Source organism: Diceros bicornis, chromosome 15 (assembly GCF_020826845.1).
Source record: "Diceros bicornis minor isolate mBicDic1 chromosome 15, mDicBic1.mat.cur, whole genome shotgun sequence".
In the NCBI taxonomy this organism is placed as follows: domain Eukaryota; kingdom Metazoa; phylum Chordata; class Mammalia; order Perissodactyla; family Rhinocerotidae; genus Diceros; species Diceros bicornis.
The window spans coordinates 4,645,470-4,660,879 of NC_080754.1; the positions used below are offsets into that span (position 1 = coordinate 4,645,470).

The 15,410-nt window shown below is 38.8% G+C and overlaps 2 protein-coding genes across 5 annotated transcripts in view; one reads left to right on the forward strand and one right to left on the reverse strand.

Annotated features, from left to right (window-relative positions):
* Positions 1-15,410, forward strand: part of CMSS1 (cms1 ribosomal small subunit homolog) — a 353,891-nt gene that overhangs the window by 25,527 nt on the left and 312,954 nt on the right. The gene's annotated exons all lie outside the window — the stretch shown is intronic.
* The window catches only part of FILIP1L (filamin A interacting protein 1 like), a 45,965-nt gene that overhangs the window by 15,229 nt on the left and 15,326 nt on the right, over positions 1-15,410 (reverse strand). Inside the window, exon 1 of one of the 2 annotated variants that reach the window (XM_058555677.1) lies at positions 1,378-4,108. In XM_058555677.1, coding sequence (XP_058411660.1) covers positions 1,378-4,041 — 2,664 coding nt within the window. In that variant the 5' untranslated portion in view covers positions 4,042-4,108. Of the gene's footprint in view, positions 1-1,002; positions 4,157-15,410 lie in introns of those variants that run through there. The other variant, XM_058555676.1, reaches the window with a different exon arrangement.

The window sequence follows — 15,410 nt, forward strand, 5'->3', positions numbered from 1 at the left end:
AAAATGTTCCTCTGAAAGCTGTTGTTCTCTGCTACAGAAGTACAGATTATGCTCAGAGTCCCATGAGCCGGGTATCAGAATTCTTAGGATGCTTTGGCTGAGTTTTTCTCTCCTACCTTGTAAATGGCATAACAATAATCACAGAAGAAACTTGCTTCAATTAACATACTATATGATTTTGTTTAAAATATACCTTTTCTGTAACTTGTGTTTGTAACTATCTTTGGCTTTTATTTGCTTGTTGAGAGGTTAAAAAAAAAAAAAAAAACTACGATTAAGTTGTAAGCTTCTGAATGCAGCCCGCTTACAAGCAAGGTAGGAAGCACCTACCTTAAGTAATTGAAACTATTTTGAGAACCAAACAGGAAAAAGGAACAAGAATGACATTTTGGCTTTGAAGCAGAGTGTTCAAGAACATACGTCATAGTGTCTGATTCCAGGTTTGGAGATAGACATATATGTTTCATGCAGGTTTTTGTCTGTGGTAGAAATAGAGTCGACTCTTGTTTGTCAAGGTAACTTGTATTTCCAAATGTGTTTTTTATGGCTTCCTGTCACAAGGTAACTTGTATTTCCAAATGTGATTTTTATGGCTTCCTGTCACATTTCAAAGCTTTTTACTTTCAGCATCAGCTTATATGTGCTCACAAAAGCAAATTATTTAACATTATTTTGTTCAGTTATTATCAGTAAACATTTAAGTCCCTAAGTTCCTAAGCACTGTGCTAGGCACTAGGGATATTGAAATACATCTCAAGCATGAAGTTAAGTTTGCTCCTGAGAGATCTCATAATTCACTTGGAAATCAGAGACATAAATTTTTATTTATTTGAACCACTTCCTCCTCCTCTAACATGTGATCAGAAGTTGACTATAAATGGGAAGTAGTTCCTGTTTGTTTTTAAGGAAGAATTAATAGACATTATGATTAGGAAATAAAATTCTACTGTACATGCAAAAATATAACACAAAATGACCAAAAGAAAAATCAGCAAGCAATGGTAAAAATAACAAATTATTTACTGTTTTATAGTGTTAAAGTATTTCACCAAGACAAGTTGCAGTCAAATTAATGTGAGTTATGGAAAATGAAATACATAAAGATGTATTTATACAAGTGCAGACTAAATATTTTCCATACAGGTATGTAAATGAAAAGATATACAGTAAGTGCACACTTGGTATGACTACACAGGCAACACTTAGTTAGTTTCAGATACTCTTGTTGGATAGTTCATGCATAAACCTTCCCAAAGTACAAATTCAGTCAGTCTTTCTGGGGATGTGGAGGGATCATTAAAAAGGATTGAGTTCCTTGCAATAATGTCAGTATAGACTGGATGAGGGTGAAGGTCATCAGTTATATATATTACTTACTGTAATTTGTGATTGTCGAGGAAGAGTTGTGGCTGTTGGTGTGATAGTAATACTGCTGGTGACTTTATTGGTTGTTTTGTTTAGTGCCCCATTAGTTAAGCCTTGAGTTCGGTTATCCTGTGGTGGTGTTGAAGGGCTGGCAGGTCTCACGGGGCTGGCTACAGCTTGCATGTAAGGACTTCCTAAGTGAATGTGGATTTTATTATCCTCAGTAGTTATCACACTTGAACTATTACTGTTTGAACGTTGAAACTGCCATGATGACTGCCGGTCAGGGGAGACTCTGAAAATCGCATGCTTGGCACTGATTTCTATTGGCTCTGGGGAGCGTCCCTGCTCAGGAGAGCTAGCTGAACCAGTCACAGCCAAAACCTGAATAGGTGACATTGTCCTTTCTGGAGTTATAGAACCACAAGACTCTGGGGTCTGGGCTCTGGCAAAGGTTGCCATGGTAATTGGGGATATGCCTTGCTCTAAATTCATGAGGCCTTCAGCAGAGGTTTTGGACTTCACTGGTGTTATGGAGGCATTTTGGAGAATGGTTATCCTTTGCTTTGGGGTGCCACAGTTGGGTATCACTGCAGTGCTTGTGTAAGAGTGAGGACTCTCTGTGGTCGGACTTGTGATTTCAAGAGTGGCTGTGTTTTGGACATGGTCTGGAGTAACCTTTATATGAAGTGGCTGCCCAGGTGTGTGGCTTAGTACTAGATCTCCAGGTTGCATGAAATTTGTATTGGGTTTAGTTTGTATTTTTCCATTCTGAGGATGGCCCTCCTTGGATTTCATCCAAGGAATCCATAGCTTCCTGTTAATAGGACAGGAAGTAGATGAGTTGCATTTGAAGGACAGCACAGATTCCTCATCATTAGGGTCCTCATCTTGGTCCTCACTCTCCTCATATAACTGACCGTTGATGACTGCTCGTTCCAGAGGGATGAGGCTCTTGTAATCAGGTGGCTCATTGTCTAGTGCTTCTTCTGTTTGAACTTCTTTAGAAAATACTTGAGGGTCAGAGATTCTTCTTCCATTGAAGCTAGGACGGAGGCTCTTACTGAAATGCCGGTACCTCTCTAACTCTTTAGTGAGATTTTCAATCTCTCTTCCTAAATCTCTGTTCCTGTTTTCTTGTTGATTGAGTTTCTTTTGCAGAACTGAATGATCTCCTTGGAGGTGACATATCAGGTCCTCAGTTGCCATGTATTCGTGAATTTTCTCTTTCAGTGCGTCCACTTCTCTTGAGAGGTGCCCTGATTTAGCTTCTTCTTCTTGAAGCCTTTTGAAAAGCCATTGTTCATGGCTGGATTCTGTCTTTTCTGCTAACTTGTACTTGGCAAGTTCCATTTTAACGTGTTCCAGCTCTTCAGATAAAAACTGAGCTTTGTCTTGTTCATTAGCATACCTTCGTTCTAGGGTCTCATACTCATCTTCTGTTTTCATGAGGTCGTCCTCAATGGCTTTCATATCCTTTAACTTCAGTTTCAGTCTTTCCACTTCTTGAGAGAGCTCTTTAATCTTATTGTTTTCTTGGTGTAATGCTGTTGTGGACTTACTAGAATCTTGATTTAGTTTGTTTTTTAGGAAATCTTTCTCAACTGCTTCCAATGATTGAAGCCTATTTTTCAACATAGTAACTTTGGACAAGAGATCATTTCCTTTCTCTTCTTCTGCTTTCAGTTTGTTTTTTAGATCATCTCTCTCCTTGGTTACACTGTACATTTTTTCTTCTGCATCAGTTTTGGACTTTAGTGCCCTTTTAGTTTCCTCAATTAACTTCTCAGTAACTGTTGTCACTTTATTTTGCTCCACTTGAAGTTGAGAAGAAGCAGCTTGTAACTTATCTTCAGTTTGCTTTAATTTTTCACTCATTGTTTTCCGTTCATCTACCAGCATCACAGTCAGTGTTTTCAGTTTAGTTAAATCCTCTTTTAGGGTGAATTCTGTCTTTTCCAGCCGACTTTCAATGGCTTCTAGCTCTTTGATCCTTACTTTTAAACTCTCCAGTTCCTGAGACAACTGCTTTGTGGTCATCCTTTCTTTTTCTAAATTGCATTTCAGAGAGTAACATTCTTGTTTGCTTCTGTTGAAAGCATCTTCTAATTTTTCCAGAGCCATAATCCTTTTATTGAGTTTTTCAACCTCGAGTTTAAAGTCTTTACTCTGTGATGTTTCCTTTTCAAGCCTCTTATTGAGATCTCTGCACTGCTCCTCCATTTTTATGAGCTCCTCATCCTTCCCTTCCATTTCTAGTACACGTTTCCTGAGCTCCTCCACCTCAGCCATGATACCAGAGTTTCCATATTCTCCCTTGTTAATTTTTTCTTTTATATCTTGCAGCTCCTCTTCTGCTTTTCGTAAAGACCTGTTTGTCTCTTCTAACTCATCAATTTGCCTGCTGAGTGCAGCCAGCTTTTGTCGAAGCTGGCGATTTTGGCTGTCCTCGTTGGTGAGCTTCGCCATAATTGCTTCTTGGTTCTGGTGAAACTCTGTGGTCTGTGTTTGCAGTTCTTTCTCTAGTCTGGTTGCCTTCTGCTCTTCTTCCTGGACTCTGGCTTCAGCAAGGGCTAGTTTAGCATGTGTTTCCTCCGCACTTGCGGTTAGGTCTTGGATTTTCTGTCTGTGAAGGGCAAGCTGTGTTGTTAGCCTTTGTTGTTCGTCCACCACCATCAAAGCAAAAGACTTCAATTTGGTCAGCTCCTCTTTCAGGGCGGTGACCTTCTTCTCCTTTTCTTGCTCCTTCTTCTCCTGGGACTCAGTTTCTTGGTCAATCAGCTTCTTTAATCTGAAAAATACAAGAGTATATTCTATTTTGTGATTGGTGCTTTAGTAAATTATTGGCTGTGATTAAACATTTATGTAATTTAGAAAGACTGTATCAGCTCATACAGAATATGGAAAGGAATTCCTGAATTTGATGGGGGAGGAGAATCTTGATAAACAGCTAGGTTGCTTTTTTGCTTTCACTACCCACCTCCCCCCAACCCTTCAGTGATTGGTAACAGTTGCAGTTCACCAGGAGCCTTCCTAGAAGAATAAAGGCAAGAATATTTAGTTTAAATTTCTTGTGTAACATAATTAGCAGGCTCTAACCTGAAGGCTGTAAAAACAGGCACAAGCCTGAGATTCCGTTGGCTCTGTCTTCCACACTGGCCCTACTCTACCAGCTAATTAACCTGGACAGTTATTTAACATCTCTGAGCTGCAGTTTCCTCATGAAAAACGGAGACAATAATTGTATTATTTCAGGGGCCGTTTGTGAAAATTAAATGAGATAATTCGTCTAAGATTCTCAGAGTACTGGCACATAGTAAGCATTTGATAAGTGTTAGCTGTTGCTGTTGTTCTTTTTTATTAATGTAGTTATTATTATATTTATCAAATGGTTTGCTTAAACCATGTAATGTGGTACCTTAATGTCTGGTGCACAACTTCCTGATTCTTAGTTAAGATCAAATTTTATTCACATTGCTTAGAAGTTATGCACTTCACGGATGGACCTCTCTGCAAGTTAAAACTTGGTTTACACTAGCATGACGTTGTGTCAGGAATCACATCACATATATCTTTATCCCCATAGTGGATGGTAGTTGAACGAGGGAAGCTGAGAGGCATCTGAAAGGGTTTAAAGTTTTCCTAACCTATGGGAACAGCATGAGGTTTGACAGGAAAGAGCTTATTGATGAGAGTCAGATGCTAGAAACGATGGAGGAAAAACTCTATTATCAGTGATTCCCTCATACATGATGATTCTATTATAACGTTATTTTTTTCTTTTACGTTTTGAATTTGTTCACATAACAGGAGAGCATTTTACATGCAATATAAACTATCTCTTCCACACACTTTTTTCGTCAGTAGTGAGGTCATAGTTTTAAATTTGTGGCCCTCTTAATTACACTGGGAATGGGCTGATTATAGAGGATGTTATTACAGCTTTACAGTGTTGTTATACAGAAGCTAAAATAGAATGGAATCCCCAAAGAAGTGAACTAAAGGACTTGTCATGGATGAAAAGTTATAAATATTTGTTTTCTGATCAAAGAGTTCATAATATTTTAATATATCTTTTCTATTAGTAATGAGTTAATTATCCAATGCATGTCTTTAATCCTTGTCACAAAACTTTCTTTTTGAAAGTTGTTTAAGGATTTGAGAGGACATTTTAAAAGGAAACTAATTTGAGGCAGTCTTCTTGGAAATAGAGTCCTTTCTGAGATCCTAATCTGTTCTTTTCTGTAATTACACTACACAAGAGGAACATGTTTAAAATAATTGTATAATGTGAGAATTCCCAAACTTTTTTGTGGGGAGGATCCACTTTTAGTTTTTCCTGTTTTGAGAACCTGACAGGAGGCTGGCCCAAGGGTTGCTCCGCCTGTGAAATTCTGAAGAAGCTGGGCTGAATGCTGGGTTGGGGGTTGATGAGGATCTCATCTGCAGTCTTGGCAAGGGGCTTGCCTGTGGCTACTGGCCCTGTCCCACTCCTTATTTGACACCTGGGAGCCTGAGAAGAGAAACATGGCGGCTCCCTCCTGAATGGTCATGGGACTTCACAACCAAGTGGCAGAATCCACGGGTAAACTGCTTTGGTGGCGAAATAGTTACAGAAAATTTGGCAAAGTGCTTCTTCCTCCCACCTTAGCATTAGAATCATATTTAACAATGCGCTAAGCATAACTGCAGTGAAATATTTTCCCCTCTCTACATCAGTTCTTAGAGTTTTATTAGAGAACAGTTTCACAAAAACTTTTCAGGATCTCTTCAACTTATTAAATAATACCAACCATGTGCTGTTTCATTTTCATGGGAAGGAGATATGTTTTCTTAGGGGGGGAGGGAGAAGATTGTTTAGCAGTGTAATGACAAGAGCATTAAAATTGACTGGTGATTAGTGAATCTTGGCAGTGCCATAACTGGCAAAAAAAGATTTTGAAGTTTCAGTTGTTTCCACTGTGTTCAGTGTTTTCAGCAGAAAGCATGATGCATCTTTTTCAGTGTGGTGCAAGCTCATGTATCCAAAAACTTTTTCAAGGTTTCTGGAAATCAGTTAGCATCAGCATCTGTTCCCAAGCCCCATCTTACAAGGTGGGCACAAAGAACTGATGATTTGAATACATTTGCTCTCAGCACTTCCTTACACTTGTTTGCTAACAACCTGCTTCCCGGGGCCGTCCCAGGAGCACAGCATAGGACAGTCAACAGGCTAGTCAGATAAAGCCTGTCAGGGGGGAAATAGGAGCATTTGAAGATTCAAGTTTGAGGTTAGTTTATGGTTGAGGAATGGCATTTCTTTACAGAGTTAGCTGGTCCTTATTAAAGGATCTGAAGCTGCAAGCCTGGCCTGTTGTGCCCAGTGCCCTAAATAAGGAAGCACATTGCTGATTACTAATGCAGAGGGATGTGTATATGTGTGTGTGTGACACACATATATTTGGCTAGGTATATTTTTTCTTTCAAATATATGTGAATGCTTTCAGTAAATATTTGCTGAGTGTTGACTGTATTTTAGTCATTTGAGGTCCACAATCACTTATCCAAAAATTTTGAAGCCAAATGTTTTCAAAATTCTAGAGTTTTAGAAAGGCAATAAGAGGCATCCGCCATATATTATATAACAGCTCCATAAGGCCTGTGGCACCACCACCTCCTAAGCAAGCCTCTGAATACTTCTGCAGTGAACCATGTGAATAGTTACACTAAGTGGGATAAGTGAGATAATAAATGGCCTCACATTGATTCAGGTTTTGCTGCCAAGTGAGTTCAGATAAGGAGAAGTTTTGCTGCCACAATTTACCAGAAACTTTGTGTAGTTTTTAGATTTTTGAAATCGCAGACATGGGATTGTGGACGTGTATAATGAAGGTATAGACTATTGGTGTCTTTTGGGTAAGGAGGGTGTGGAGTTGAGCGTCCTAAGCTCGCTTCCTTCTTCAGTAGGATTGGGTAACTTAATTTTCTGTCTCCCATTATTTTTCTTTACATATTAACAGGTTTTAGGCATTGATGCTGACTGACTTTATATGTTAATACAGATTATCATTGACTCTGGGTTTGCTAGCAAAAGCAGATAAGTGATTTTGAGAGCTTTTAACCAGGCTACTCATAACCTTGAAAGCAGCATAGACCTTGAGATGTCCAGATATGAAATTCATTCCCTGAGAGCTGTGTAGTCAAATTATTGCTCCTTTTTACATGAATAGTTCCAACTAATCTGCCTTTATACAGGGATATTTGTACAATCTATGCTAGAGTTTCTCCAACCTCAGCACTATTGACATTTTGGGCCAAATGATTCTTTGTTGTAGAGGGCTGTCCTGTGCACTGTAAAATGTTTAGCAGCATCCTTGGTCTCACTAACACGCCAGTACACCCCTCCTCTCCCCAACCAAAAATGTCTCCAGACGTTGCCCAATGTCTCCTAGGAGGGGCAGAGTTGCCCCCAGTTGAGAACCACTGATCTGTGTGTGTTTATGGACATGTGTATATGTCAGTCTATCATTAGAAGTTAGACTCTCCATCATTCCACCTCTCTCAGCTTTAATTAAGCAGGTGCAACGGAAAGTTCGCACCTGAGTTACATATACACCTGGTGACTATCTTCCCAGATAATGGCCTATTCTTTACCAGTGCTTCTCACAGTTGAAAGTGCATTTGACTTATCTGGGAATCTTATTGAATTGCAGATCCCAATTCAGCAGGTAGGGATGAGCCTCAAATTTTGCATTATAACACGCTCTCAGGTGATGCCAGGACTGACTATGGGTAGCAAGGCTTTACTATTTTCATGTCATATGTTTTCTGGAAATGGTATTCTGGCTGAATATTAACTCAGCCAGTTGTTCATTATTGATTATAACCTAATCTGTGGACACAGCTTCTATTCCTAACCTACGGGGCCATCCACTTTTTAACAGAGAGTATCAGGTAAGAGATCATGACTAAATTAGCTAAAATCTGTCCACATTACTTGAAAAAATGACTCAAAATGCATATCTTACATGGTGGGTCAGTAGTTAAATTTTCACCTTAAAAAGGCAGTAAATAATTTTAGTTCCAATTTGTGATTTTCCTCACATAGACTAAAGACTAAAATACAGGAGAATATATAATAGCTACCTTTATTTAGTGCCAGTGATGTGCTGCTAAGCACTGAGCTAAGTCTATACATCTGTTGGTTTTAATTCTCATGGTAAGCTTTAGGGTTTGGGATTATTGTCTCTATTTTTCAGCCGTGAAAACTGAGGCTCAGAAAGGTCAGGAAGGGGCAAAGCCTGTGCTGTTTCCCCTTACCACCATACTGCCTCTTCAACAAAGAACATGAGCTGGGACCGGCCCCATGGCTTGGCTGTTAAGTGCGCGCGCTCTGCTGCTGGCGGCCCGGGTTTGGATCCCGGGCGCGCACCGACTCACCGCTTCTCCGGCCATGCTGAGGCCGCGTCCCACATACAGCAACTAGAAGGATGTGCAGCTATGACATACAACTATCTACTGGGGCTTTGGGGGGAAAAATAAATAAATATAAAAAAAATTTTATAAAGCATGACAAAAGCTTGTCAGGCCATGCTGAGGCCGCATCCCACATACAGCAACTAGAAGTATGTGCAACTATGACATAGAACTATCTACTGGGGCTTTGGGGAGGAAAAAAAGGAGGAGGATTGGCAATAGATGTTAGCTCAGAGCTGGTCTGCCTCAGCAAAAAAGTGGAGGATTAGCATGGATGTTAGCTCAGGGCTGATCTTCCTCACAAAAAAAAAAAAAAAAAAGAACATGAGCTATTGCATGGACCTGGCCCACATACAGTTCCACATACAAAGGAACACTCTGTATTAGAGAAACCATCAACTTAAAGAAAAATTCTCATTTATCATTGTGCTTGCATTCTTTTTAGTTCATATCTCATAGAGCAGTGGTTTTCAAATGTTTGCTCTGATATCTCTTAACATAATTTTTTATTATGTACAACTAGTTTGTTCCTAATCATAGCACTTCCCTTTAGCAAATGTTACCTACTTTTTTTTTCAGCTTATTGAGGTATAATTGACAAATAAAACTGTAAAATACTTAAAGTGTACGACATGATGATTTGATATACATATAAATTGTAAAAGGATTCCCACCAAGGTAACACATCCATCATCTGACCTATTCACCTTTTGTGTATGGGAGAACACTTCTCTCTCAGCAAATTTCGGTTATTCAATTCAGTATTATCAGCTGTAGTCACCATGTTATACATTAGATCCTCAGACCTTATTTCATCTTATAACTGATTTGTATCCCTTTACGAGCCTTTTCCTATATCACATTCTCTTTATCCATTCATCTGTTGTTAGACACGTTGTTTTCATACCTTGGCTATTGTAAATAATGCTGCAATGAATATGGGAGGGTGCAGATATCTCTATAAGATAGTGATTTCATTTCCTTTGGCTATATACCCAGGAGTGGGATTGCTGGATCACATGGCAGTTCTATTTTTAATTTTTTGAGGAACCTCCATACTGTTTTCCATAGTGACTGTACCAGTTGTACACCAACAGTGTACAAGGGTTCCCTTTTCTCCACATCCTCGCCAACACTTACTTCTGGTCTTTCTGATAATAGCCATTCTAACAGATGTGAAGTGATGTCTCATTGTGGTTTTGATTTGCATTTCCCTGATGATTAGTGATGTTGAGCACCTTTTCATGTGCCTATTGGCCATTTGTATGGCTTCTTTGGAAAAATGTCTATTCAGGTCCTTTGCCCACTTTTTAATTTTGTTTTTTGCTATTGAGTTCTATGAGTTTCTTGTATATTTTGGATATTAACACTTTATCAAATACGTGGTTTGCAAATATTTTCTCTCATTCCATAGGTTCCCTTTTCATTTTGTTGATGGTTTCCTTTGCTGTGCAGAAGCTTTTTAGTTTGATGTAGTCCTATTTGTTTATTTTTGCTTTTGTTGCCTTTGCTTTTAGTGTCAAATCCAAAACATCATTGCCAAGACTAATGTCGAGGAGCCTTACCCCTTATGTTTTCTTCTAGGAGTTTTACAGTTTCCAGTCTTATGTTAAAATCTTTAATCCATTTTGATTGATTTTTGTGTATCATGTAAGATAGGGGTCCAATTTCATTCTTTTGCACGTGAATATCTAGTTTTCCCCACACCATTTACTGAAGAGACTATCCTTTCTCCATCGTATGTTCTTTGCTCCTTTGTTGAAAATTAGTTGACCGTATAGTCATGCACTGCATAACAACGTTTCGGTCAGTAACGGACTGCATATATGACAGTGATTCTATAAGACTAGTACCATATAGCCTAGGTGTATAATAGGCTCTACCATCTAGCTTTGTGTAAGTACACTCTATGATGTTTGCACAGTGAAGAAATCACCTAACAATGCATCACTCAGAACATGTCACCATCGTTAAGTGAAGCTTGACTATGTATGGATGGGCTTATTTCTGGGCTCTCTTTTCTGTTCCATTGGTCTTTTTGTCTGTTTTTATGCCAATAACATATTGTTTCGATTACTATAGCTTTGTAATATAGTTTGAAATCAGGATGTGTGATGTTTCTAGCTTTGTTGTTCTTTCTCAAGATTGCTTTGGCTGCTTGGGGTCTTTTGTGGTTCCATAAACATTTTAGGATTGTTTTGTCTATTTCTGTGAAAAATGCCATTAGAATTTTGATAGGGATTGCATTGAATCTGTAGATCGTTTTGGGTAATATGGACATTTTAATAATATTCTTCCAATCCATAAATACAGAATATCTTTCCATTTGTGTCTTCCTCAGTTTATTTCATCAGTGTCTTATAGCTTTCTCTGTATAGATCTTTGACCTCCTTGGTTAAATTTATTCCTAAGTATTTTATTCTTTTTATTGCTTTTGTAAATGGGATTGTTTTCTTAATTTCTCTTTGTGATAGTTTGTTCTAAAAGAATTCTTAAAAACTAAGTTCCCCCTCACACATTTTAAACCTGGCATCTAGAATTTTTTATTCAAGGTTTAAGTAGTTGCAAAAGATATATATTAACATCTGCCATATAATCTAAAAGTCATCGCTGGCAAACCAGTCAGCCAAATCAGACATTCAGGAAAAGTCAGACTTCATTTTTCAGCTTAAAAGTACAGTAGTCTGCCCTTACTGGCAGTTTTGCTTTCAGCAGTTTCAGTTACTCGCGGTCACCGGAGCCTGAAAATATTAAATGGAAAATTCCAGAAATAGACAATTCATAAGTTTTAAATTGCTTGCCATTCGGAGTAGTGTGATGAAATCTCGCACTCTCCTGCTACGTCCTGCTTGGGACATGACTCATCCCTTTGTCTTGCGAATCCAGGCTGTAGGCGCCACCCACTCATTAGTCACTCAGTAGCATCTCTGTTATCAGATCAACTATCACGGTATCGCAGTGCTTGTGTTCACATCACCCTTATTGTACTTAATAATGGCCCCAAAGCACAAGAGCAGTGATGCTGGCAATTTGGATACGCCAAAGAAAAGCCATAAAGTACTTCCTTTAAGTGAAATGCTGTAAGTTCTTGACTTGAGGTTGCTAAGGTCTGTGGTAATTTTTATTACAGTCTATTGTTATAATTGTTCTATTTTATTATTAGTTATTGTTGTTAATCTCTTACTGTGCCTAATTTATAAATTAAACTTTCTCATAGGTCTATATGGACCAGAAAAACATAGTATATATAGGGTTCGGTACTTTCCGAGGGGGTCTTGGAATATATCCCCCTCAGATGAGGGAGGACTATTGTAAATGTGTAAATACACATCCCTCTGGTAACCTTTTCCCTTCTAAAAGAGATGAGGCATAGGGGCTTGCTCTGAGTTGTCCCCAGATGAAGAAACAGGCACTGCACCATCCAGTGGTTGGTTCTGAAGCTGCTGCTGCTCTGCTCTCATGGGACTCTCTCAGGAGTAAGTCTATAGTTGTCCCTTTGTCTGTGTACCAGAGGGGTTTCCAACCCAGGGAGACACAATTGGTAAAATTTTGTTAAGTAAAAAGATGACTATTTTGAAAGGGTTGTTGGAAAATTCCTAGGGCACAAACACTTTTTCTGGCAGATTGGTTTTGGAAAGCATATATGTGTGTGACTTGTGGATTCAGACATTGATTCCCTTAAAGCTCTCCATGCTTGTACCTCGGGAAAGTCTTTGTGTACCCTCAGGGGTATGTGTACCCCAGTTTGAAGACTTCTGTCTTGGAGTACTCATATTCATGTTCAAGTACTGACACCACAGGATTATAAGAACATTCGCAGAATTCTGTCCAATAAAAACAGGTTGTGGAAGCTGGTTTTATGGACACAAATGTGAGGTAGTTAAATCCAAACTGGCTTAAAGCAGTGCCTTATTACAGCTTTTCTTCAGAGTTTCTATTATGGCTCAGAACTGTTATAACTTACTGTGGTTTATCACTATTATTATGTGCAATACCAGTTCCTTGTTTCTTCAAAAATACCACATCTGTCATCTTGAATGTTCTTTGGAACTAACCATAATGCTGGCTCTTTATTACAAATTGTACATTCAGAGGGTCTTTTCAGTTTTTATTTACACACACATGTCAGCACACATGTGTGACTATATTTTATCTCTTCTATGTGAGACGTTGAGTGTTAGTAATACGCATCGTATAACACACATATGAAACAGATGGGGTGTATATATGCTATATATATATACATGTGTATATAAATGCTATAATTCCAGTCATACCCATAATAATTTATAATTCTCACTACTTTTGATTTTGTCTTATTTATGTACATTACAATCAACCCTACTAAAATATAAGCTTCTTAAGAACAGGACACATGTCTGATTCACTTGTGTCTTCATAGTGCTACCACAAAGCCCTTACATGTGGAGGGTACCAAATGAATGTTTTTCTGTTTTGTTTTGTTTTGTTTGTGAGGAAGATCAGCCCTGTGCTAACATCTGCCAATCCTTCTGTTTTTTTGCTGAGGAAGACCGGCCCTGGGCTAACATCCATGCGCATCTTCCTCTGCTTTATATGGGAAGCCGCCACAGCATGGCTTGACAAGCGGCGCATCGGTGCTCGCCCTGGATCCGAACCGGTGAACCCCGGGCCGCCGCAGCAGAGCGCTTGCACTTAACCTCTTGCGCCACCAGGCCGGCCTTGAATGGATGTTTTCTGAATGAATGAAAGGATGAACAAATATACCTTCCTGTGGAAAACACTGTAGCATTGTCCTAAGTAATTTTGTTCATTTTTTAAAGAAGATGCTCTAGTGTTTACCATGTGCGTGGTTTTAGGTATTTAAGAAAATGAGGTGTAAATGGTTCTTCCATTGGTCTTCTCTAAGTACATTATTGGCCTCTATAAAGAATCAAGACTGTTGGAACATGTCCTTCTGTTTCTTCTTCAGATCCCTGCATTAGAACTGCAGGTGCTTGCTTGTTTGAGGAGAAGAGAGAGAGGTGGTAAATGTCCATATCCTAGCCGTTCACTCTCCTTAGGTTATTTCATCTTTGCAAACAAAGGAGTGGTTCTTTAATTTTTTCCTCAGAGTCTAGAGCTCTACTGGACAAATATATCTGTTTATGACAAAAGCAACATTACATCAACAGCAAATGAAACTGAAAAGGAAACATTCATCTATATCTGACTACCCTAAGACATCCATTATGTTTCTACTTTTCCAGATTCTTTTCCAGTTTTTCAGATAACTAGCCCATTTAAATAAACTTGGGGTGATTTTCAAGCAATAAAACCAATTCCACAAACCATTAATGGCACTGTGTTGTTTGTATTAGTGCAGAAGTCAACCTGTAAGTACTGAACAACTTCAGAGTCAGCTTAGCCTCTCATCTGTCATTTTTAGGAGACAAACAGTCCGCTGTGTTTGCTATATGGATCTTGAATTTAAAGCTTTTGATGTTATGAATATGGCAAGACCTTTGTTAATTTAATTTGCAAACAACAAAGGCTATAGTTAGTACTGGGCTATACTGAGATGAACAGGGGAGGGTTCCTGTTCTCAAAGAATTTGTAGCCTATTGGGAAAGAATGAGGAGAGATTTCCAGTGCATGTCAGCAAGGGCTCCAGAGCAGGAGTCCTCAAACCTCCATTCTTCCAGAGCTTGTTTAATACACTTTTTCTTCCTGATATAACATGTTAATTACTAAGCAGAAAATTCCCACATCACACTAGTGTATTCATTTTTATATCTGCTCTTATGGCTAGACTTTCATAGTCTGGTTATGATTATATCCACTCCATCTTTTAGCAATTCTTATCTAATCTGTAATTTTAATTGTTGCATTGCATTGATAGCAGCTATGTCCATGGTTAAATAACCACAGAGTTCTAAGCGGTGTGCAGAGTAATTACATGGAATTTACTGGAAAGCTGCCTTAGGCTGAGATAGGTTCTTGGTAATCAGGCCCATAATTTATGTTTCCTTGCTCTGCCCCGGCTTCTTCAATGGACTTTTTACTGTTTTGTCTAATTTTTAGGAGCACTCATAAAAATAGCTATGACCAGTCTTTTTTATTCTATGTATGCTGCTTCCTTTTATTTCTCTCACAAGTCAAAGGTTTTTTAAAAATTACAGCTACAGCATACCATAGTCATAATGTAATGCTGGATTCATCGGACTTGGTCAGCAAGATCTGGAAGAACAGTAACACTTTTTTTGGCATCTGCTAGCCGAGTATGAGTGTACATCTATGTCTGCTTTATGTCCTTGTTACTGAAGATCCTGTCATCATCCTTGAGATCATTTAGAGACAGCATAAATGGGTACAGATCCAGCAAGCTGGTTACTTTTCTCCTTCACTGTGAAACAAGAATTAGGGCATGATATGATTCGGAAGGAAGCTTTAGCTGGTGTCAGAGGAATATATGGTAAAAATGAGGCATGGTGAGTCAGAACTCTTCATCATCTGAACAATCTTGTTTGGCTCCCCAGGGGTCAGGGGACGTGAAATAATAAGATGCAAATAGTCAAATGACCTATTAATTATAAGGAGCTTCGGAGCTTTTAGCAGAGAAACAGGATCCT